Source organism: Seriola dumerili, unplaced genomic scaffold (assembly GCF_002260705.1).
Source record: "Seriola dumerili isolate Sdu_G_001 unplaced genomic scaffold, Sdu_1.0 BDQW01000068.1, whole genome shotgun sequence".
Lineage (NCBI taxonomy): Eukaryota > Metazoa > Chordata > Actinopteri > Carangiformes > Carangidae > Seriola > Seriola dumerili.
The window spans coordinates 5,581,010-5,606,711 of record NW_019174323.1 but is presented as its reverse complement, the minus strand read 5'-3'; the positions used below and the strand labels follow the sequence as shown (position 1 = coordinate 5,606,711).

At 41.2% G+C, this 25,702-nt stretch overlaps 1 protein-coding gene across 3 annotated transcripts; it reads left to right on the top strand.

Moving 5' to 3' along the window:
* The first annotated feature begins 350 nt into the window (after nt 1-350).
* rnf157 (ring finger protein 157) lies at nt 351-24,633 on the top strand. 3 transcript variants are annotated; one of them, XM_022742455.1, is made up of 20 exons: nt 351-843; nt 4,018-4,136; nt 6,870-6,958; nt 7,518-7,667; nt 8,790-8,907; nt 9,048-9,114; nt 9,207-9,250; nt 10,103-10,150; nt 10,322-10,393; nt 10,501-10,660; nt 11,577-11,689; nt 11,804-12,036; nt 12,527-12,629; nt 12,766-12,874; nt 15,173-15,390; nt 15,490-15,552; nt 15,645-15,693; nt 19,430-19,540; nt 21,187-21,221; nt 23,631-23,718. In XM_022742455.1, exons 1-19 carry the CDS (start codon nt 756-758, stop codon nt 21,219-21,221), a joined length of 1,989 nt encoding a protein of 662 aa, XP_022598176.1. In that variant the 5' UTR covers nt 351-755; the 3' UTR covers nt 23,631-23,718. The 3 variants fall into 3 exon arrangements, with proteins under 3 accessions (XP_022598176.1, XP_022598175.1, XP_022598177.1); XM_022742454.1 differs by lacking the exon at nt 21,187-21,221 and having other exon boundaries at nt 23,631-24,633; XM_022742456.1 differs by lacking the exon at nt 19,430-19,540.
* The last annotated feature ends 1,069 nt before the right edge of the window (nt 24,634-25,702 follow it).

The window sequence follows — 25,702 nt, the reverse complement described above, 5'->3', positions numbered from 1 at the left end:
TCGTATAATTCCCACAGTTTGATTTCTGTGCCACTACTTGTTGTGAAAAAAGCTTTAGATAGCTTCTTTTTTAATCTTTATTTTTTTGTCTTCCCTGTTGTTAGGTTAAACTGTTAGGTTTTTACAGACATTTTCACTCATGTTTGGAGGATTCAAACATTTTCGGCACGGTGTGAATTCCACGGAGGCGTCCTCTGCACTGCAGTCAGCGGGTTGGTCGGCACTAGCTGCGGCTGCTGGAGAGAGAGAGGGGGACTGCGCAAAAACCACGGTCCGGATTTGTGCCTGACTGACGTCATGGGGAGCCACAGACCTCTTTGACAGGATCCAGCAAAGACAAGCACCGGGGATACATGACCAACATCCAGTGGGCCGGGAGATGTCGACGACCACATCGCTGTTTTGTGCCACACAGTCGCCCGTAAAGTAAAAAAAAAAAAAGTAAAGACAGGCAGGCACGGAGATTTCGCTTCGGCCGATTGTGCGACTGCGGCGCACCATGAGAGCGCCTCGCCGCTGTTAACGGCTGTTTTCTGCCTCAAAACGAGCTGCACTGTTGACCAGGGGAGAGATAAGCAGCCAGAGAACAACAACTAATCCCCGGGACGGTCACATTCACGGCGGGGCTTGGACCCAACAGAAATGGACAGGGCAGCACGAACTGGATTAAATGATAGGGAATAAAGAGACGCCGCGAACAAAGCGAGCCTGAAGTGTTATGCCCGTTAACCCGTGTGGTCTTCATTTGACTGGAAATGGGAGCTTTAACAAGCAGACAAAACATAGGCGTGGAAGAAGTGGACATTCCGTCCAATTCGGTGTACCGCTATCCACCGAAATCTGGTAAGTCACCGAACAACAGGTCAGACCGGGGGGTGGGTATCTGTTACATGGTCCACAGCGTACTGCAGATGATTTATTTTGTGCTATAAACGCATAGGGGCAAACGAAAAGTAAGCCTAGGCATCATCACCATACCTTGGTTGCTGACAGGCCTACAGGGCATTCCGGCCTTTAACCTGGAGTAGCTACCTGTGGAGAGAGGGAGGATCCATACCTGATTTTTTCTAAGTCTTCAATCAACTGATTTTTCCTTTAACGTATTCACATTGAACTTTGCTTTCACTTCATTTTAATTTATTACATTTTATCCTGTATTCTAATTTATTTCTGACACTGCAGCTTTGATGTAATCTCCATGGAAGGCTCCCCATAGGGACTATGTGTATTCTGAATCCCACTAAATATCAACAGATTTATACAAGTAATCATTTATGTTATAAATATAATGTGCTAATCTGTTTGCTGAACTGGGATCAGCTCTTATCTTGGTGCATTTATGAGCATCTGTTAGTAGGGAGCTGGACTTGGCTTTATAGCTTCATGATGATGCCACAGTCTGCCTGTAAAATAAATAAGTGATGATGGATCCCAAGAGCATACAAATAAAAAGACCAATCTCCATCAGCAGTAGAGATGCTATATTCATGAAAGCAATATGTGTGTTCAGTGTAAATGAGCTTTTTAAATTACGATATTAGCAACCAATGATTGATATCATTATCCTTTAATTTCAAGATTAGTTTTTCAATATAAAATGTAACAACAGTGAAATGTGTCCCCCATAATTTCCCTGATGTGACAGCTTCAGATTGTTTATTTTGTCCAACCAGCAGCCCTAAACCCAAAGACATTCACATTTGTAACCAGAGCAGATGCTTGAACCTGTGACTTTATGGCATTTTTAAAGCAAAAATGCCAATAAGTCGCAACTTTGATGATTATTAATATAGTTGCTGCTTAATTTTCTGTTGATTGACTAATCGATTAATCAACAACTTGATCAGATTATAAGTCCCGTTCACTTAGTCTTTGATCAGTTATTTACTAACTAAAATAATAGCTTTGCTAAATATATATTGTGTAGTATTAAGGCAAAGCTTGTAGCTTGTACTGCTGTTTGCTTTAAGATAACATACACACTGGTGGATTTGAGAGGCTTAAGATTAAATAAAGGTTTTTGTTTTCATATTATTACTTAAAATCAGGCGGTGCAATGGAACCTGTATCAGAACAATTCAGACAATTGCCAACCCAACTATCTATAAAGAGTAGGGCTGGCTATATGGTCAGGTCACAGACTGTTCTTTAGACTTTTAATTGACCTATGTGTGTTTTGAATTTGTCTTTGTATTGTTCCTCTATGTGACATTTTGTGATTGCAGTGCTGCATTCAGCTCCCTATTGGGGTTTAGAACTAATCCAATATTACCGTCAAAATCGTATTGTGAAGATATAATGTTATTGCCTTTCTATCATAAGCAAAGACATAAAGTAAATTAAAATCTCTCAAAAAATGAGATGTGAAATAGAATCAGGGAATATAAGTAGTGTTTTATTGTACGTAGACGTGATGTGTTGGGCTATATACCCATATCACAATGATATCTTAGATTTATAGTGATATTATATACTGGAGAGAGAATGGAAGGGAAGAAAAAAAATGTTGACTTGTAGCTGCCATTAGCCCTCCTCTCACCACAGTTCAGGGGAATTAGTCACAGGATTTATGAATTTGTGCTATAATGGTCCTGGTTGCAGCCTGAAGGAGTGGTGGTGGTGGTGTTGGGAGGGGAGGAAGGTGGTGGCGATGGCTGCCGGTGAAACTGATCTATCAGACCCAGTTCCTGTCTGTGGGATCTGGTGACAAAGCCTCGACCCAGCTTGCCTCTCCCACCTGCTGTAAATAACAATAAGGTAATGAGAGAGAGAGAGAGGGAGAGAGAGAGAGGGAGAGAGAGAGAGAGAGAGAGAGGGGGAGAGATAGCATCGTCATTGGAGCTTTTTTTAGTTCATGATTTGTCATGTTATGGAGCTTTAAGGTCAGAGCATCCAAACCCCTTCATTCTCTCCAGTATTAATAAGTGTGAAGGAAAACGGAGTCTGATTCAGCTCAGCGATGCCCTCCCAGCAGGAACATGACTTTGACCGTCCAGCATGTATTTAAAGCCTCGAAACCACCATTACAGTCTTATGATATTAGCCCACCCTGTGATTAAAGGGCAGAACATCTATTTAGTCTTGTTGTCATGAAACCATACTCTTGGTAAACAGGTGGACAAGCTGCATGCCGATGACCCAAATTCAGTCAGTAAACCTTCACCAGTCTTTTTCAGGGCTTCGTTTGTCTTCTTGAAATAAAGCAGCTCTAGCTTTTCCCATCATTTTTAGTCTCACCTGCCAACTGTACCTGTTTATTCCAGGATAAATGCCTGTACAGCTCACTCTTTGTTGGTTTTGGTGTTGGAGATCAAGCAGTGTGAGATTATTTGGCCGTATCAGTGGTGACAGGAGGTATCTGTGGCTAACGGTGCCAGCTGAATGGTTCAAATATTAAACGGAAATGTTAATGTTTCATGCCAGTGAAGTGCCAGATGCTCCGGCTTTGCAACTGGAAATAGAATGACTATAAAAAAAATGTCAGTTCTAACCCGTTTGTCAATTTATATTTCTTAAACTCTATTGTTCAAGTAGCTGAAATACACTGGAGATGAGGGCAGAGATTCAAAGATCTGGAACCAGGCAAATAAAGAAAAAATTGTTTCCAATATTTTCTTTACTACATAAAACATAATAATGTAGCACAGCAATCTGCCCGTGCTGTCTTGTTTCGAGAGACCGTCAGGACAGTTTCTAACGGCAGAATTTTTGTGTTTAAGGAAAAGCTAAGTCTTGAAAGGTAACGAGACCAATGTTTCTGACAATGTACAAAATATGCTGTTTCCAGTTTTTAAGTATAGTTTGTCTTGATTCAACACTCTATAAATGAGATTTTAAGACGGAATAAAAGAATAACAACCCTATAAAGGAATTCAAAGCAGGTTTAAATGCACCAAATTATTCACAGCTGCCACACTGTGTTCTTTATTTAGCTCTCTTTCCTTCAAATGATTGTTCTAATCTCAGGTGATGTGTATTGAGTTTCTCGTGTTTAAAAGTGAATCTGTCTGTGTGCAGGGAGTTACTTCGCCAGCCATTTCATCATGGGAGGAGAGAAGTTTGACTCCACCCATCCGGAGGGTTACCTGTTCGGGGAGAACACAGACCTTAACTTCCTGGGGACCAGACCTGTAGCGGTAGGTATTCTTACACACTAACAGCTAGATCAAATGTGAAAAACGCAAACGATCTCACCACGTTAGCCTAGTAATTGTTCTGGAGCTTTCAATCACATCACATGATTTTCCTCAGCGGATGGAGTTTACACAGTTGGCAAGAAAATTGTAGATGTTTGAATTAAAATTCTCATTTTCTTTTAGCATTTTAAGGAAAACTTGCCCATGTTGGCCTAAAATGAAGTTGCAAAATTATAAATTAAAAGTACATATAAAAAGAAGGGAAAAATTAAGAAAGAATCTCAGCATGGGACTGGTAATTATTTTCATTATTGATTAATTTGTTGATTTTTTTTTTTTTAGTTAGATTTTTTTAGATTATAAAACATCAGAAAAAAGTGAAAAATGCCAAGTCTTTAAATATCTTGTTTTGTTCAACCAACAGTTGACAAAGACATTTAATTTAAAACGATCTAAAACAGACAAAAGCAGCAAATCATCACATTTGAGAAGCAAAAACAGCATTTTTTTTGGCCCTTGGTCGATCACCTAATTGATTAATCAACTACTCATTTCAGCCTCAGTAAGTGTGGCTGTCTTTGCAGCCGAGACTCCTGCAGTGGCAATTATCAGGCTTTCACACTGTCACTGATTGAAATTTATTTCAACGTCTCATCCTGTCAAGCTAATTAAAATGGAAATAACAGTCTGCCTGCTCCCCGTGCAGTAACGTTGATAAGGGACAGTTCCTCCGGAGGCTTCGTTCAACCTCATCATGAACCTGAAGGTCAAACTAATGAGAGCTGCAGATCAAAAAGAGCTCATGTCCGGGGAGGAAAGAGGGAATTTGACACAGACCGAACGGCTTGGAGGGAGTTAAAGTGTTTGACTAAGTGAAGCTGATATGGAGAGACTCGGCTCCATCTCTCTGTGTACTAATCTCAGTCGCACTGCTGTTTCTGTCTAGACTGGGGCTAAAATTAGGAGTGCAGTTTTTCTCCCGATTATGTGGGTGTTTATAATCCTCCTGTGGGCACAGAATTCAGCTGGTGATGGTGTTTTTTTTTTACTTGTATGTTTGACTGAAGCTTTACCAGCATTATATAATGTGTGGTGGTTTCTAAGCAGATGGTGCTGTGGAATCATAAACCCAACCGCAGTTGTTGTGTTCTCGGTCTCCTGCACCACTATACAAATATGATAATGGATGGGGCTATGTTTAGGGATTTTCAGAAACTCCTGTCCGAAGCCCAGGAATATCCAGAATGGATTTAGCCTCTAAAGATGGCTATGTTGGTTTGTCAGTTGGTCCAGATTGAAATATCTCAACTTTTGGATCAACTAACAATTATTAGAGTGAAATTTTGTATATTCATGGTCCCAAGAGGATGAATCCTGCTGTTAAGCGGTTAAGTATGTTAATTTTTCATAACACTTACCACTGACTATAGTGTGTAGCATACAGTATATTGCATAGTATGTGGCATGGATTTGGGATGAAGCATTTTTTTTTTAATCATTAATTAGCAAATGTTAGCGTGCTAACACACTAAAGTAAGTTAGAGAGCGTGGTAAATATTATACGTGCCTTATATCAACACGTTAGCATTGTCATTGTGGGCAGGTTAGCATGTCTTGAGCATTTAGCTCAGAGTGCCACTGTATCTAGTACAGCCTCACAGAGCCTCTAGCATGGTGGTTGAAATGATCTTTTCAGAAAATGTCTACTTTCGTTAGCTTGTCTGTCCAATTTATGATTATTAAGTCACAAGAGACTTGAATTCTTAGAAAAATACTCACCTGTATATGAAAAGGAAAACTGTCTAATCTCTTTAATTTACTTTGAGCATGTGTGAGAAAATACAGACCGATTTCTAATATAAGACCTACAGTGTTGCCTGTGAGTTTCCAGTGAATGGCTCTTTTCAGCATCTGTTACCCCGTGTGTGTGTGTGTGTGTTTGTTTGTGTGGTTTACAGGCGTGACTCCTGCTGAGCCCAGATGTGTAATAGTACTGAATATGGTGCCATTCAGAGCCGCACAAACACCCTTATCCCCACGCACAGATGAGGGGTTGTAGTGTGGAGGTATCTGACCACATCCTGAATGTTTCCTCAAACCACCTCCTCTCTCCCTTTACGCTCAGTCAGCGACTTCTGGCTTCAAACACACAACAAAAGAGTGCCAAGACGTGAACCACAGATTGGGTCAAGTTCAAAGATTGTGTGATGTGTTTTTTTTAACGTAGGTTTTTATTGCTAAAGGTGTGGTTGATCAGTGAAAAAGCAGAAAGTTTATCCATTCATGGAAGGTATTTTACATCCTTATCTGTGACTTGATGTTATCAAAAATCTCCAGATGCGGCAAACTTCGCCCATCTGGTCCTTCTTACTGGCTTGAAAATGAAGACACACTCCGTCTGACCCTGGACTCCTGTGGTCCTGTGTGTGCAGAAAAGTGCCAAACAGTGTCTGAAGTGTCAGCCTTGTCCCTGGAAAGACACAGTCTGAGCAGAATTTTTTGCTCCGGCTCAGCACTTGTCAGCACGGATCCCGCTGGTGCTGACAAGACTCTTGTGTTAAGGTTAAACCTGGAGCAGCCGTGGTCATCGTGTAACCCTGAATTCCCTGCGGTAAAGAGAGGAATGTCGGGGCAGTTGAGGAAAGCTGAACACTGCTACCCTTCAGTCTCTTAACTTGTATTTTACATCTACAAATTGTTGTTTCCTTTTTTATTTATTTTTTTTGTTTTCAGTTCCCGTACGCAGCCCCTCCACCTCAGGAACCAGTAAAGACGTTACGAAGCCTTATAAACATTCGTAAGGACACACTGCGACTCGTACGGTACGCACCTCCACCCACCTACACCCATGAGTAACCCCTCATTACACCACTGTTGTCTAAATTTATGCCAACTGAGCTATATTTAGGGAGCAAACCACAACAACAAATTGAAGGGATAGTGCAGAATCATACATGTTTTTTCTTGTAATTTGAGCTTTTATTTTCTTAAGGCATAATTGAGTGTTACATATGATAACCAGTTTCAAAATTCAAGCCTAAAACAAAAGCACAACATATCTTATTCCTGGAAACAGGACAAAGACTCACATAAGAAATATCAAAAGATGTCAAGAAAATAATGATTGACTGAATATATATATATATATATATATATATATATATGACTTGAATATGGTCACTACATAACTTCTAACATCCACCTAAATCCACCTTTTTCAGATCATTGAAGCATGAAGCTCAGAGATCTAATTCCTCTTTTATAAATGCACTTTCTTCATCGGTGAATGGAGTTTGGATCATTCTCCTATTTCTGTCCTCTGCTTAAAAAACCTTCCCCCCTCCCCCCTTTTCTCTCCCGTCTCCTTTCCCTCCCCCCTAGGTGCAGTGAGGACCTGAAGCTGCCGGGTGATGAGGCGGCGGGAAAGAACAGAGCCTGCTACAACGTAGAGTTCACTTTCGACGCTGACACACAGGTGGCCATCACCATCTACTACCAGGCCATAGAGGAGTTTCACAATGGAGTGCCGGTGTAAGTGTGTTTTCTGATGGACTAATAACATTGGATGCACAATATTAAAATATTTGCTAAAATAAAAAAAAAAAACAATCATCCATATCTCTAGTTTTAATCAGTAGATTTTGCCTGTTTTGACTCTGTCTATGTTGTGTAGACTGAGACGTCTTAAAATCACAGCTTTATTGATGCGTGTGCTGATTTACCGCTGCACACTGCAATCAAGAGTTTGCAGTCACTCGAGATGAGCACAAATTACTTTGACTCAAATGTCGAAAATGTGTCAAATTTATTTTGGCACATTTTTAAACATTTTTCCCACTGCGATTTGTCTACAGCAGGTGCATCCTCCAAAGCCTCTGTGTAGGATTCTGATCCACCAGATAGATATAGATACATAGATAGATATATACTTTATTGATCCCCTGGGGGAAATTCATGGCGCTGATGCAGACTATCTCCACCAATTTTACAAATTAAAGTCTGTTTAGGTCTTGTGGTGTACTACTGCATATTTATAAAGTCTTTTGTGGTTCCAGAGGGAGCTGTGCAACATCTGCCGGTCGCGTCTGAAGACTAAGAGTTTGGAAATTAAAAAGAAATCTGGTAAAGAAGTGAAGTCTAGCAACTTCATCTCTGTTTGAGGCTCCAGGCAGCATTTGTCTCTACTAGCATAAAACGCTCGAATATATAATGGAACTGTTGTTAGTCAAGTTGCATCGTGGGAAATGTAAGCACCAGGTTTTGCCAAAGAAGGATGGGTGCAATTAAAAAAAAAAAAAAGAAAAAAGATATCAATGCTGTTTTTAAAAGTGTCTATTATGCGGTACTTAATGGGCGGAGTACCCTTTAAATCCACTTTAATATCAGCCAGACATTATCGATTCCCATTAAATATAGTTTCTCCACCGTCAACACAGAATATTAATGCAGACACTCATAAGTAATACCAGCATGGTCTCCCATATCTTCTCTATTAGTGCATCATGTATCTATAAAGAGCTGAGCTGTCTATGATACAGATACGCTGACTGATCTATCGTTCACCCAAATCTTGTATGTGTGTGTGTGTGTGCGTGTGTGTGTGTGTGTGTGTGTGTGTCTGTGTGTGTGTGTGTGTGTGTGTGTTTCCTGCAGTTACCTTCCCCAGGACAGCTCTCTGCAGTCTGAGACGGTGCACTTCAAGAGGGGAGTTTGCCAGCAGTTCTGTCTGCCCTCACACACCGTCAACCTCAGCGAATGGGCCGACGAGGAGGTAGGCCATCTGTCTGTCTGTAGGCTGAATGCTGAAGCACACGCCTGTATGAGGCTGCGCTGCGATGTGAAAGCAGTTTCTACACATTGACGGATACATATCTGCTGTGCTAATCTCCTCCCTCCCTGTTTTCCCCGCAGCTGCTGTTTGATATGGACAAGGAGATTTTCCCCATGGTGGTGCAGGCGGTTGTAGACGAGGGAGAAGGTGAGTTTCTGTGTGTTTGTGTGTCGGGAGTGAAAGTACAGTCGCACAATTTTAAGCATTAATTTATTGTCCGCTGGCTTCAATCTCTGCAGAACATTTGGGACACTCTCACATACTGCTGGCTACATTTGAAAAGGTAAGAAAGAAGCTCTTTATCAGAGCCGGTGGAATTGTGGCAGGAATTTGCTGTGGTGCAAACACTGCCAAGGCTCTCACATAGAGAAATAATTGATTTATGGTTTGAGTTTAAACATTTTCTTGTTCCAGCTTCTAAAATCTGGGTGTTTTCAGCTTCTCTCAGTTTTATATCACTGTAAATGTAATATCTTTGGGTTATGAATAACTGATAACAGTGTAAAGGCTTGTACAGCCTGGCGATGATGAAACAATTCACAGCATCAGTGATGATATGTATTGATTAAATACATCATTATTGATGATATGGTGGTGGTTGTGAAGTTGACTACTGCTGCTCTCAAGAGATATTTAACTTATATTTATATATTAATTAAAGAAAAAAACTGAGAAACAGGTGAGAGTGCCGAGGCTGCGGCGGCAGTTTTCATTAGAAGTACCTCTGAAATTAATTTCACATTTTAGCCCCTTGAAGCACGAAAAGAAAACATTTAAGATAAATACAGATTTTATGATAACTGGTACCATGATATTACATTGACCAAAGTGCCAAGCTTATTTTTGTAGGCTAACCTAACTCTAGACAGGATGATTAATAATCAATAGATGTTAAACTAACAACGCTACTGCAGTTAAAACTGCGGGTTGTGTGTGGCGTAACGTCTTTATTTTTCTTGCTCATTAGCAAAGACTCCAAACCCTCATTTCTTAAAGGAAACTGCAGCAGAGGAAAACCTCATATCTGACCTGAGACATGAACATGTAGGGGTTTGTGTACAGTATATGAATTAAAGAAACGTAAAATAATAATAAATTAAATAATATAATGTACAGCGGTTTCTTTCTTTTGCAGCACATGGACGGGAGCTACTGTGTGAAGCCTCTGAAGCAGAAACAAGTGGTAAATACACAATACGCTTTTCCTTCTCTCTTTCCTTCCTTCCTCCTTTTGTGTAACTTTTTTTTTTTTTATGATTTTGAAAGACAAAGATACACCAAGGCTTTATTTTGAACATCACACCTCACCCACAAGACCTGCTGCCTTTATTCTTTAACATGTTCCTATTCCCAGGTGGATGGAGTGAGTTATCTGCTGCAGGAGATCTATGGGATAGAGAACAAATACAACAGCCAAGAATCAAAGGTAAGTATCAGATGACAGGAGAGATCTTTCCATCTGCTCCTCTTTGAGTGCATCAGAAGTGACGGTTCTCTTTCTTCCTAAAGTTTAATTTTTTTTTTTGTCTCCAGGTTGCTGACGATGAGATCAGTGACAACAGCGCCGAGTGTGTGGTGTGTTTGTCGGATGTGCGAGACACACTCATCCTGCCGTGCAGACACCTGTGTCTCTGTAACGCCTGTGCAGACACGCTGCGCTACCAGGCCAACTGCTGCCCCATCTGCAGACTGCGTGAGCTCGCTTTAACCTCTTCCCAAAATGAGACGCCAGCTGTTTGAGAAATGCTTTTGAAAACCTGAAAAAACACCAGTAAAATAAAAGTTGCGTGTTTGATGTCATGCAATATGTATTTTAAGGCGTTCCTGCACCGAGGCAGACAACAATAGCTAACTGATTTTTCACCGCTGACTGACCACTGCAGCAGAGGAAACGTGGTCTGTAGTGTAACGTCTAGGAAAAGCAAGTGTAAAATCTGCAATGTTTTAACGGATGCAGACAGTGGGAGAGAGACTGTAGCAGACAGGAACAGTGAGCGAGAGAGATAGACAAATAAAAAATGCATCATTACTTTACTGTTCTTTTTTTCTTTTTTGGCTTATTTTTCCTGACATTGAATGTTTCACAGCAGGTTCTGTCCAATGCAATAGCCACTGCAGCAGCCACTAATACTGTACTAAGACGGTTATTATACTATTTTTTTTATCTGTTTGCAGGAATTGAGCTGAAAACAGCAGATAATTATTAACTAATATTTCCTCACATGCAGCTTTCATTTACTTCTGTAGTTTTAGTAAATGCCTTGCTGCATTGACAAATAGCAGCGATGCAAAATTTGTCACCCCAGTGGTAATTTGTGACAAGCTTAGTAAATGTTTCCCCTGGTGTCTAAAACTGATGAAAGTCCAAAATAACTGATGACGGTCTAACACATATCCACTGTATTTAAAGATGTCAAATCATCATCTCTGGCTATCGTTTGTTTCCCTAAAATTGATAATGTTTTGGAAATGATCTCTTCCTGTTTCCTCTTGGCCTATTTTTATACTAATTGTGCATGTCTATATCAGTGTGAATGTTACTGACAGTTCAATTATTATTACATATATGTGTTGATTAAATCTCTTTTATTATCATCTTGTTTTACCAGCGTTCAGAGCTCTGCTGCAGATCCGAGCCATGAGGAAGAAACTCAGTCCTCTGTCACCGACCAGCTTTAACCCCGTCATCACTTCACAGACCTCAGACTCAGAGGAACACTCGGTGAGACACCAAATATATAAAAAAATAAAATAATATATGAAATATATATATAAAAAATAATGGGCATCCACAGTCCCGGGAAACTCACATCCTCTGTCCTCATGTCGTGTGCAGGCGTCGGAGCACATCCCCCCAGGCTACGAAGTGGTGTCTCTCTTGGAGGCGTTGAACGGACCCCTCAACACCTCCTCGGTGGCCCCCGCTCCTCTCCACTCCGGTCCCAGCCACGTCTCCGGAGCGCTTCCTCCATACAGCAGCGAGCCCCACCCGGCACCGGCGCGCTCCCTCTCCCCTCTAGACCACTCCAACTCCAGTCAGGGACTCAAACTCAAGAAGAGTGGTTCAAAGTGAGTCAGGCCTCGGCCAGATAATGAGTTTCAGTGACAGCTGATGTTTGTGTTTTTCTGCTTAGCGTAGCAGATGTCTCGGGGACATTACCGTAAAATCATAGGAGTGTTTTCTTGTCATCTCTCCTTTTCTGGGAATTATTTCTACTGCAATCACAGTCAGATGTGTCAGTGAAGATGCACTTAGTGCAATTTTGGGCTTCAAGGTTATTAAAAAAAGCAACAAATGGTTCACAGAGTGCACTCAGGTTGATATTTTTATAAGCCAAATGACATGTGAATCACTTGGTATTGTTGTGACAATACAGAGTTGTGCAGAGTCATCTTACGGTACTGTTGATTACAGCCTCTTTCTCCTGAGATCATATGGTTTTTTTTTTCTTTGAGTTTTTATCCTCCTCTGTTATTTCAGTGTTTACTACAGACCAGTACATCAAACCCACTCCAGTTATTTTCATCTGAAGCTAGTCCATTGTCTTGTTTATTTCAGGTCACTTTCCCAGAATTCGTCTGTGCTTCCCGAGGAGGAGGATGAGAAGTCTTGCAGTGAATCGGAGGCCTGTCGCCACAAACTTGTAGTGGACCAACAGGAGGTGTGTGTGTGTGTGTGTGTGTGTGTGTGTGTGTGTGTGTGTGTGTGTGTGTGTTTGTGTGTGTTTGTGTGTGTGTTTGTGAGGATGCTGTGGTGTTGTGAGCTCCTCTCTCATTGCTGCTGTTGTTGTTTTACAGTGTGGAGTGACTCCAGACAGTGAGAACCTGACTCTCTCTTCGTCTGGAGCCATCGACCAGTCATCCTGCACAGGAACCCCACTCTCCTCCACCATCACCTCCCCTGAAGGTACACACACACGCACACGCGCACACGCACGCACACGCACACACACACACACACACTCTAGTTCGTCTTTCTATACTTGGAAGGACCCTCACTGACATAATGCATTCCCTCGCCACTAACCTCAACCATCACAACTATTCAGACGCCTTCGCTTTTTATACTCTTTATTGTGTTGTAGATTTAAGATATAATTTTATGTTTCCATTTTTGCCTATCAATCTACACTCAATAACCCATAATGACAAAGTGATTATTATTGGATTATACCGCAACTTTTTATTGGTTGAAATTAGCTAAATGGTACAAATAAAATCCTAAATTATTACAGCACACCTAAAGCAAATTTTCCCCGCCCAATCTGGCAACAATGACTAAGCAACCTAAGGTTAAACATGCAGAGAGGTTAATCTCATCTTGTTCTGCCTCATAACATCGCTGTAATAAACTTTTCACTGAATTATCATTTCTTATACACAAAAAAAGTGAAAAATCTGTTTTATAAACCACAGAACACAATTTCAAGATGGGATTCCTCTCAGATCAGTCTTTAAAAACAATTTTTCAATTTCATGATATGACCAGGGTTTTAATTCTTGCCAGCTGTATGGTTCTGTGAATTAATATCCAGTATAAAGGTTTACATATAGCATGTGAGCAACTAGGAATCAAACGAGAGTCCCAACTTAATGCTGTGTCTTTAAACGCTTGTGCACTGTTTCCTCCTATTAAGAGATTTACTGGAAAAGCAGAGGCAAGTGTCCCCTGTGCTCATGATGCTCATTAATTATGGCTTCAATTGCAGAATGTGTTTCACACATCAGTAATGGAGTCTGTGAGAGAATAAACAACACTCTTCTTCCTTTGTATCATTAAACTTGTCAACTCGCTGCTGTTTTCCATTCCCTTGTACAAATATGATGCGCAGCTCCCATCTCCATTTTCTGAATGTCAGAAAGGCAGAACTGTAACAGACAGATGAAGCCACCAAAGGTACTTACTCCATGTCTGAATTTTTTGGCTGCTTATCTTACTTACTCATCTTAGTATGCAGCTATTCTTGTCATTCCTTTTGCTGTGTGCAATACACTTTCCCTGCATGGGGTTAATACTCTTTGTCTTATCTTACTTTAAATCGAGACTGCAGCTCACATGCCGTTTGTTTCTCCTTGTTTAACTTTCTTCATTAAATTAATGTCAGATTAAACAGTAATGTTCAGTACCTCTTAAATTTAGCAAGACAGCAAAATGGAAAGAGCTGCAGACGCTGCTTGGAGCATTTTAACATAAATAAATCATACGCTTGTCCCACCTCAGCATTTTATGTTGGTGCCACTGGATCAGACTTTATGGGAAAACTGTCGGATGGCTCCTTGGCACAAAACAGGAAGAGAGGACTGTTATTTCAGCTTGAATGAAAGGCTCAATGAAAATAATAACTTCAAACATGTTTATCGACTTCTACAAAGGCAGTCCTTGTGTAGCCAGGCTTCCACCTTGTGTTGCTGACAGAGGTCTGGGATAAATCTAGTCTAACAGTTTGGCACAATGGGAGCTTTAGAAATCACCCGTGAGTTTTGAAAATAAAAACCTAATTGAAGGTAATTTACAGTATTTTTCTTATTCGTTTTATTTTCAATGGTTAGATCAGAAGACCGATGGAGCTGAAGTCAGCAGCCGGTTAGCTTAGCTTAGCTTAGCATAAAGACTGAAAGCAGGGGGAAATGACTAGCTTGACCCGGTTTAAAGCTCAAAAACACACCTAACAGCACCTCTAAACTCGCACATTAATCTTGTGTTCTTTAAAAAAGTACATATTCATGTGAGCTATTTTTTGACAAACAACAGTTTATACATCCACCACCATTTGTTTAGCGTCTCTGATTGTTGTTTGGTTTGCTAGATACAGCTGGTGAGCATTAGATTTGGTTTGGCAATCTGACTGTGGTGACAAGGCTCCAGGAAGTCGACGTGACTACCCTGGTTGGCAGCTTTTTGAATTTGGACAGAGCCAGGCTAGCTGTTTCCCTCTGCTGCCAGTCTTTATGCTAAGCTAGGCTACTCAACCTCCATACACAGACATGAAAGTGGTGTCAATCTTTTTCATCTTATCTCAGAAAGAAAGGGAATGAGCGTATTTCCACCAGTGTTGAACTATTTCTTTAACATGACAATAATACGTGTCTGCAGTTGGTAGTTCTATGAGGGTAGGCATCGACTTTTCTCACCTGTCAACCAAAGAAATTAAATCCTCCGACCCCCTGAGCCCGACCGTGATGTGTGTCTCCGTCTGTCTGCCAGACCCAGTGAGCAGCAGCCTGGCCCAGTCAGTGATGTCCATGGCCTCGTCCCACTCGCAGCACTCCCACATCAGCACTGACACCATGTCCTCCATGTCAGGGTCCTACCTGGCCGGGGCCGAAGGCGAGCCCGGGGGGGAGGAAGGGGGAGACGACGTGGAGGGCGAGGAGAACCAGGACGCCCCCATGGAGAGCCGAGGACCGTCGCAGCAGGACGGGGTGAGGATGGAGGGAGGAGGAATTTGCAGCGTCATCTAGCAATTTAACAGAAATGTGTCGTCTCATCATCTGAGTGTTTCCGCTCTTTTTTTTTTTCAGGAATTTTCCAGGGAGCCAAAGGAACAAAACTACTCAGTGGCTGTAGAGGAGCAGGACTCGGAGGTGACTGTAGTACACAGATGTTTGCTGAACAGTGTGATTAATGCTCATTTTATGTGTTTAATTTAATTTTATGAAACACATCTTTCTTCCAGGGAAATGATGTGACAGAAGAGGACTGCTCCTCCCCGTCTAATGGGAAAGGTAACTATGGTGACCATCCCTCACCTTTCACCCCCGACCTCTCACCTCCCTTTGTATTTGTTGCACTCTCTGGGCCATGTGAAAAAGACATACACCTTTTCATACAAACTATATATGATGGACTGAGTGGTCGATCTAATATATCGCTGCCGTCACTAAATCTTTTTGAATCATGGCCGAGTAATGGCAACCCTTTCAAAGTAAAGGGCTCCCATGTCAGATATCGTCCTCTAGATGGGGCAGTCCCTTTCAAAATGCACGTAAACCACCACAACATGCAGTGTCTGAACTGAGGTGAATGGCTTCTCATACAGTATGTGTGCACTAGAACCTTTTTCTACTTTGCAGTGAACACTGAGCTCTTCAAAAAATATTGAAATGACCAAAAGTAATTTCAGACCAAAATGTATTCACTAGGGATGCTCTGATCAGGCTGTTTGAAGTCATACAGTTCCCATTATAATGATCATATCATCAATATGTGTTCAGTCCACTGCTGATCACTGGTTGGTCCACTATAGTCTGGGTTTTGTGGTCATTAAGCTGGACTGGATGTGGCAAGACCTGGCAACTTCACATCTGACTCTAACACTATGATCATTTATAATCCGTTGCACCCAAAAATAATCTCTCACTAGCTCACAGAGCCTGTAAGACACCAGCAGCCCAAAGATACTGCCCCAACAGTCAATAGTCCTAGCTCACGTTAATTACCTCAGGCTGTGCACCAGTTCAGGGACCGTATCCTCCAAAGGTCTGTATTTTCAGACCAAGACCTTTACTGACCGTAACAGCTAGCTCAGTGTAAGCTCCAGTGTCTCCTGATTCTAGGCTTATCAGTAGCTAACATTAGCAAGCCAGCTAATAACTCACAGCACATAAATAAGGCAGCTTTGCAGTGAGTGACGCAGCATGCCCCCTCTGATCCCCAACTCTAAACTGATATCAGTCCTGCATCCTGAGGAGGATCCGGCTCCTGAAGTGTTACACAGCTAATGGATCAGGCAGTGAAAACTCTTGTTTGAGTGACATTTATTTATTTGCTCATGCGGTAAACAAGTCCTTCATTAGAAATTCCGATCGATCAGAGCATCCTTCCAGGAAACAAGCACGTACCGGCTTCCTGTGTTGTTCAGATGAGGTTCTGCAGCACACCAGGCTACTGACCTTTTTGCATTTGCATGATCTGCGCCTGTGTACATGAATGGTTGTGTGGACTGTATGTGTGTTTGTGTATTTAATGTATTTTTTATGAAGTGTGTCATTTATGTGTTTTTTGTTTTTTTTTTTGCACACAAAGCACTGCAGTCCGCCTCTGTTGCTTTACCTGCTGCATCATGATGCTTCGTCGTGCTCCATCTGCACTGCTGCTGAATGTTTATGTGCCTGTGTGTGTGTGTGTGTGTGTTTGTTTGTGTGTATGTGAGTGAGAGAGAGAGAGAGATGGAGATGGAGGATAAAAGAAAGTGATGTAGTATATGGAGAGTGTGAGTCCATGATCAGTAGGCTTGAAGCAAACACAACAGTATGAAGTGTGTGTGTGTGTGTGCGTGCGTGCGTGCGTGCGTGTGTGTGTGAGTTCTGACACCTCGGGCCAGACTGAAACAATCTATGAGAACCTGTGAGTTACTGAAGGACCTTTCAGTTCTTTAGGAGACGAGCGGACCTGTGCTGCCTGACAGACTGTGAATATGCACACGCACTACAGGATGTATGTTTGCACGCACATGTGTGTGCATCTGCACCGGCGTTGCCAGACAGCTTCTGTATGTGCCCTGTCTGTGTCTCTGTGCTGAGCTGCCAATCATTCAGTCATCTCTGCCAGTTCCTCCTCATTAGTTCCACACTCACGCACACACACACACACACACACACACACACACACACACACACACACACACACAGGCTTGCTGCAGGCATGAGGCACGTGCACATATTAAACATGTCAGTATTTATTAAGTGGCCATGCTGGAGAAGGCAGACAAATCTATTGAGTTATTGAGTTATGTTATTATATTTCTTTCTTATTCAACTAGACTCCAAAATCTGATCATCATTCACCCCAGTGTGTCTTATTAATGTATCAGCAAACACTGTGTTGAGTGATGGCTGAGAAATTGAGAATAGGACAACAGAGTGGCAGCTTTAAAACAAAAATGGCAGCTAATTTAAAACAATTCAAGTCAGGCGGTTTTGCATAAATGACTTAAATTCATTAAAAAGAAATCTGTGTTGTATCCATTTAGGCACTAAATGTGAGTAGTTTAAATCTTCAGAAAGTGAACATGGTGGGCAAATGGAACAATAACTGCAGTTAATTAATATGTGGTGTAGTGTGGGTTTGAAAAGATTTAGAGTGAACAATATGGTTAAAATCCTCTATCACAGTTAATGTAATTTTATATCAAGATATCAAGATACTGTACGTCATGACACAGCACGCTTTTCTGGAAAATGAATTGAGAAACAGTTCTTTGTGGATGAAATAACGTCTGTCTTTTGCTAATCCTAGGAATGAAATACCTGACAAACCGAGGTAATTGTAAATCACACTGATATATAATTTTATCTTTATATTATTTCTATATATTGATCAGATAAAATCAAATATTGCCATAAAGCAGTTCTGCTCATTGATTTGCAACATTGCCCACAATAACCTAGCACAGGTTACTGAAGTGACAGCTACCACCATATAAATGGTATGGCAACATGTTTGATGGTTAACACATTTATATTGAATTATATTATTATATTAAATTCCGATGGTCTCATGTCATTGTATTGCCCAACCATTTATATTAATAATAAAGCTTTATATTTTCAAATTACAAAATGTATTATATAAGCTTTTGTTTAATAGATGAAGTAGATTATTGTGATATACAGCTGCAAAATACTGACAAAAATGTGACATGAATGAATTAATGCACTTGGTGAATAATTGCAGGCTTCACTCTCTTCTGGTTTTCTACCGTACCTTCGTACTGTGACTAGAGTGATGATGAAACACGTATGAAATTGCATTTAAAATGTCTTAAAAAGTCTGTGTGAACCCTGCAGAAACCCTGGCGTAGTCATTTTTCATAACAAATTTATTTACAGGAACAACTATGGTTACTTTTTTTATACTGCAGATAACATGCAATTTCCTTTTGGAAACAAACAGTAAAAATTAAATACATTTTTATCAACCAATAAAAAGTTAGCATTATAATTTAATTAGTTAAACTGCCAAAACTGCCAGTTTTTGGACAGAAAAATCTCGCCTGCTGTGCCCCGTGTATATTTTCCTCCCTGTGAACAAGCTGTCCATTTCGTACATCTCATTCTGTCTAATTATATCCTGCAAAATGAGCCTCGCAAGCATCAGAACACCCTTGTTCGCTTATTGTTCCTTCGTGAGTCAGTTTCTTGCAGCTTTACCTGCTCTCCACATTAACCCCCTGGTCTTGTGCGCTCTCCAGTTTGAGAATCACTGGATCATAAAATTATATATTTTTTGTTAGAATTTATGAAGGCCAAAAATAAAACTTAATTTAGACTCACAGTGATCAACTGCAGAAATATTTTAACATTTATTACTTTACTCTTGCCGTTCCAGCATGGCCAACCTCACCCCTCCACCTCTGACACCTTCCCTAATCCTTCCCTCCCTCACTCCGCCTGTCCCCTCTCCTCCCCCTCCTCCCGCTGTGCCTGGCTGCTCTTGTTTGACCTTTGCCCTCGCTTGCAGGTGGGCGGAGCAGGTGTCCAGAGTTGGCCAATAACAATCAGGGCGTCGCCCTCTGTGACACGCCCTCTTTGGGGTTGGATAATGAGCAGGCTCCCGACAGCCGATTCGCCGGTGAGTGGCAACCTCTCGAACATGGACCGATGCGAGCTGAGAACTGGGGGTGAGGGGGAGGGGGTGAGGAGAGATACAGGAGTAAAGGAAAACGGAGGAGTGCATGATTCACGAGTCAGAAGAATTAAGGATTTCTGACACATTAGCTTTCTATGCTAACATGCAAATTTAGATTAAAGCTAGAGAGAAACAAGAGAAACAGATGAGTTCTTATATTGGGACAGATTTAGTAGCAGCTGGTGACCAGAGAGGACATTTAGACGTATCTTTGCCCAGCATGAAGATCTGGAGCCTTCCTTCTTCTCTTCATTCCTACCCTTTGGTGTTGTGGTGCTTCATTGCTTTGTCAGTACCGGTTAGCTATGCACTGTCTCCCTCCTCTCCCCGTTAGCTGAAGCCCTGGTGTGCGTTTGTGTGTGCGTGAGTGAGTGAGTGCATCTTATTGTGTGTCTGACGAGTGCTCTCCGCATGCTGTGTTTTCTGTTTTCGTGTGCGAGTGTGTTAGTGTGAGAGACAGAAAGAGAAAGAGTCTGGCCCATTCCAGAGTCGAAGTTCATGTTCAGCGTCTGCCAGCTCCGAGCTGCTTTGCCAAACATCTGCTACTCATTCTTACACCCCGCCATCTTCCCTCCTGTCCTCCTCTAATCCTCCTCCTGCTTCTCAACACTTGGTGCGATACTGTGATGAGAGCTAAAGGTCTCAATTTTCTTCTGGATTTACAGTATTTCTAAATTCAGGTTATTTAACCCTCTGGAGTCCATCTTTGACATTTTTTATGCATTCATTTCTTTCATAGTAAAACACCTTTTAAACCGCTCCTGGCCCACATGCATTGTATCCCTTTTTCAGCACAAACTTTGCTATGAGTCTGAAAAATTACAAGCTGCTAAGAACACAAGATATATGAAATATAACACAAAATGTGAAAATATACAATATCTTTAGTTAGAGTCACTTGAATTATTATTATAGAACAGCTCAAGGTTGTAAAAACTATTGTTTTACTATGTATACGCACCGATTAAGTAGAAAAATTTAAGAAATAAAACTTAAATACAGTCACACATGTAGAGGGATTTTATCCCCTTTTCACTAAAATTATAAATCATATAAATCATGGAAAATATGACTAATTCTTTTGTTCAAAAATGTTGTGTGGCCTGCAGACTCTGTGCGATCGTGTCTGAAAGTCCCACATCCGCACTTTGTACTGATTTCCTCAGCCTGTCTCTACATGACGTATAAAGTGGTGTCACTGTAAATAAAACAGTTTCCACAGACGGACACCAGAGGGTTAATTTAGCAAACAGTATAAGCAACAAAGTTGAGTTGAAACTTCCTTCACATCCTTTAGCTCTTCGCATCCACGAAGCTTCCAGTCTCCTCCACTCTTAAACCCTGATTTCCCATCATTCCCTTGAACCTGTTAATCACCCCCTCGGTGTTTGATGGTGAATGTTGTGACATGTTTTCTCTTTGTGTGTCGTAAAAGCGTTCTGTTATCTCTCTGTTTCTCTCCTCTTTTTTCCCCCTGTCATTCTTCACATCTTCTGCTGTCTTTTCCTGGACATTATCCTTCTTCTTCTTCCTTGTTTCTTTCTCTCCTCTGCCTCTTTTCCTTCTTTCGCCTTCTTTCGGATGGACAGATGAGGAGTCGTGCCCAGTGCACATTGAGGACTAGGTATGGAGTTATGGTCAGATGGTAGATGAGACCGCAGGGTGACAAATTGTAGTTTACTTTGTCCTTTATGTTCATCCATCGTTACAATCACCCATCTTTTGTTAATTACTTATTTAGCTGCCAATCATGACTCAGTTTAACTTTTATTTTCTAAAAGTACAGTTCTGTATAATTCACTAATCAAATTTCTTTAAAAAATGTGATGCAGCATTTTTAAAGTTGTAGAAAAATAGAAAAGTGAAGTCTGCAGTGTTTATCTCTTTCCAATCTACCCTACATTACAATCTGTCATACTTTGAAGTTACACAACAGTTAAGGAGACAAGGGAGCTTTCACTGTGGATGCTATCCATTATTCACATTCTCCCTGTTTGAGACCTAAAACTATGAATAATTCATTTTAATCCCTGAAAGTTGCATTTTTTTTCTGGCTGATATTTACCATCATTCATTGTGAGTCAGAACCACGCTGTTTGGCCACTGCTGAGGTTTACATTTGAGACTTTGAAGGTTTTTCTAATTAAAGAAGACTTCTATTTACTGACCAGGAGCTTCAGTGTCTGTGCACAAAATCAATCAAACTGCCCTAATGTGTGTGTAGTTTTGTACAGTGTAAATTATCTTGGTCAAAATTGCAACAATATGAAATATGATGTAATTATTAAATAAACAAGATTATAAATACACATTTCATGGAAGTATCACGCAGTTTAAGAAAAGTAAAGTATTCACGTTCTCTGCAACTTCATGCAAGATGTAAGATAAGATAATAAGATGTATATATTGATCATTGTTCTCTCCGTAGTGTTGCTGATCTTCAGTCTGCCAGCGCAAACCAGACTGTTATATGGGGTGTCGAAACTATTTTAATATTTTACAGGATGGGAATAGAAAGGGTTTTTGATATAAAAATGCCTTTTGTGACACATACTTGACAAATACCAAGAGACAGCTGAACACTTAATGCAAGAGATACGCTTTATTTCAGTGCGTCTTTCATGTGTATCCAGGCTGGAACCAGTGGATGAAAATCAAAACGCAAAAATGAAATGTCCCATTGGGGCACAGCCAGGTCTAGGTTAGAGCAGACCGCATGTTTGGAGAGGCTCACAGTAGGTTTCTATCCAGTGGAAACACAGAAAACTCAACAAAAACTCAACGCAAAAAAACATTTTAAGCTTGGCTGTGGTGGAAAAGTTGGTGTATCAACAAAAGTGAAATGTGACAATGTCGAATGGAAACAGGCTGAGAGAAAAAATAATTACGTACATGAGTCATGCAACTTAAACGTCGACTGAAGAGATGAAAAACATCAGATCTGTGTGGAGCGATGGGAAGACTGAAACGTTTCTCAAATTGATACACAACATAATTTCATATTTCCATCATTTTTTCAACATTGTTTTTCACTATTTGAGGTTTGTGCGTCGCTGTGTTGATATTTTCATCTTGCTGTGTCTTCTTCTTCTGCAATGGTTTGATGGCACTCAAGTGGTAAATTAGCACGACCAGCTGTTTATCTCGACAAAGCAACTCCTAATTTTTTCATAGTGGATGGAAACGTGCATTTGTTTGCATTTTCTTTTGCTGATTTCCTCAAGACCGTTTAAAAACCTGTGACACGTTTGCATGGAAACCTGCATTACGTCAGATTAAGTGATCACGGTGCGTTAGATTTGTGCTGTGGCTCGGCCCCGACACGGAACACATAAAAACCCCCTCACCGGTCAGAGCCTGTGGTCTTTCAGGAAGAGGAAAAGGCGGGCCAGAGACGAACCTCTGGGATCAGGATTTTTAGCAACTGTGGCAGCGAAGTGTCATGGAAAATACCAGAGACATTAGTCAAGTTTCCATCCAGATGTAGCGCAAATTTTTTTACCAAACTTCCAGAAATTTGTCAAAAGAAATTGTGAATTAACGCACATTTCGTTTTCATGCAAATATTGGAAGTTTGGCCCGCCCATCAAGAAAAACTCAATTCTCCAGTCTGGTGCCATTAAACAATTTGAAGAAGCTGATGTGATTGAAAGAGCACCAGTCAAACTGATTTATTCGCTATGATACACCAACTTTTCATCCTCAACCAAACATAAAACTTCGCAATATTTCAACTTTTTAACATAAAATGAAAATGAGCATGAAAACAGGTGGATGGAAACCCGTCTACTGTCAAACTAGGCAAGAGACCTCGAAGAAATTCAAACATGTTTGTGTTTTTATTGTGAGAATCCGTTGTCCTACACCTGTGACAGAAAACAATAGAAAATGATTGAGGCAGAACTCTGTTATCTTGTAGCTTTTCTTCAGTGTTTGGACAAGAAGCAGTTTCCTTTCTGCTATAACTTTTACAACATAACCGTCAACTCTCTCTCTCTCTCTCTCCCTCCCTCTGTCGTCTTCTCTCATTCAGGTCTGATGTACCTCGGGGGCTACAGGCCTGTTTTGGAGCCCCTCCCCCACCACACCTCCACCAGCAATATCAACCTGGAGGAGCTGGGGGCAGACAACAGGGACAGCCAGAGTCCCAAACATCCCCGCTGCGGACCACTCATTGTGTAACACGCTCACACAAACACATACACACAGACTTAACCTTACCCGTCCAGAGTCAGCTCTTCTTACCCTGCCATAGTGCTGCATCACTGGATACTGTCCTCGCTGAACAGGGAAAACCCATCCACACCTTTCTGAACGTCTCCTGGATCGATTGTTCTCGCTGGCGCTGAAACCCTTCTTGAGTGGAAAGAGGAGGGAAGAGGAACAATCACCTCTCCGTCGCCTGTATACTTTTATCTCACAGAAGTTTCCATAATTTTTTTTTTTTTTTTGTCTGTGACCTAACGTGTTGTGGGAGTGATTAGCCTACTGCTACATTATTATTTATTACCTGTAGGTCTAACCAATGAGAGCTGTGTATTGTGACACTATCTTTAGAAATATACATGCTGCTCCCTTCCTTTCCTATCCTCTCTTTTCCTTTCCTTCCCCCTCCTCTCCTGCCCTCTCCTCTATTACCAGCCAAACAGTCAGGGGTTACTGTGATCGGCAATCGGATTTATTACTAATGTACTTCTTCTTCTCTGTTATAAACTGTACGTAGAATGAGTGGTCGGACACTATAAGAGTCAGCTCACACCGGACTACCTTACCTTACCTTAGCGAACTAAGTTGTGCTGACTCCTCTCCTCGGATCAGGGAGCTCCCGTCTCGACTTCGCATGCAGCTTTCAAACTCCTGCTGATTTTTTTCTTCTCATTCCCGCCATGATTTTCAAACGCGGCAACCTCTGCTGAATGTGAATCTAGAAACGCTCGGACTTGTGAGGTGGCGTATGAGCCAAGAAATGTCAGCCTAAATGAACAGAAATGGAAAAAAGAAAAAAAAAAAAAATACATGTCACACAGAATGTAAGATGTGAAAGAAGGAGAATGTACGTGACATCTAAATCGTCACCTAAACTGGAATTAAACACAAACTTTGAACCCTAAACTGGTTCTTTAAACACACTCCCACCCATGCCATCCTCTCCTTCTGCAGCTCCATGTTAGCATGTCAGTATTTTCATTGTTGCAACTGGAAATCAACAAATACCACCAAGCAATAAAGATGCCGCAGGTGCATCTCCTCCTTCTCTCCTGCAGGACGGCGCTCATTCACGGTCCAAACAATGACGAAACTGTGTTTGCACTGACCTGTTGTATTCAAATTCAGACATTTCAGTGTGTGTTTCAATGTTTTTTATTTGAATTTTGCCACTGTAAAGGGATATATTGTGAGAAAAACAGAATACGGTGAATTTGAAAACCTAAACGTGAGATTAAGGCCACACTGTCGTTTGCTGGCATTTTATTCATCCTCATACTCCCCGTAATTATCACCCCGACGAGCCCTTTTTCTCCACATTTGTGAAGCTTTTAGTTGTTTCGGTTTTGTATAACTTTAATGTATCGCTCACCTGTTGTTGATGTTCTCTGTTTCTGTGTTTTTAATTTGTTGCAAAACACTGTGTCGTTTATTCGAATGTGGATGAAAATATGTGAAAAATTTGTAAACGTTTACACACACGTGTGCTCACGTAACGAATAACTGAAAAGGGACGATATCAACATTTAATGCACTATTAGCTGTTTCCTAGACGACAAACGTTGCGGTGCATGAGGCGATAGTAGAGTAAGCATGTTAGTCTAGGTCGGCCTGCACCCTCCTGTAGAATACTTGATGATGGATCACTGCACACATTAATCCGTACCATATCCTTCTGTAGTGTTGTATAATCAGTTGCTGGCTCCTTATTCCCTTGGCCGAACTGTTGAGGTCAAGACTACTGCACTACTATATCCAAGCTGCAAACAGTCATGTGATTACAGTCCGAATGTGTAGATGAAGCCGCTCTCTGGCACCAGTTGCAGTATGTTATCAAAGGAATGGGTCCCGAATCCGCAAGACCCCACTTTTATAGAACTATGAGTGAAAATGTCAAAG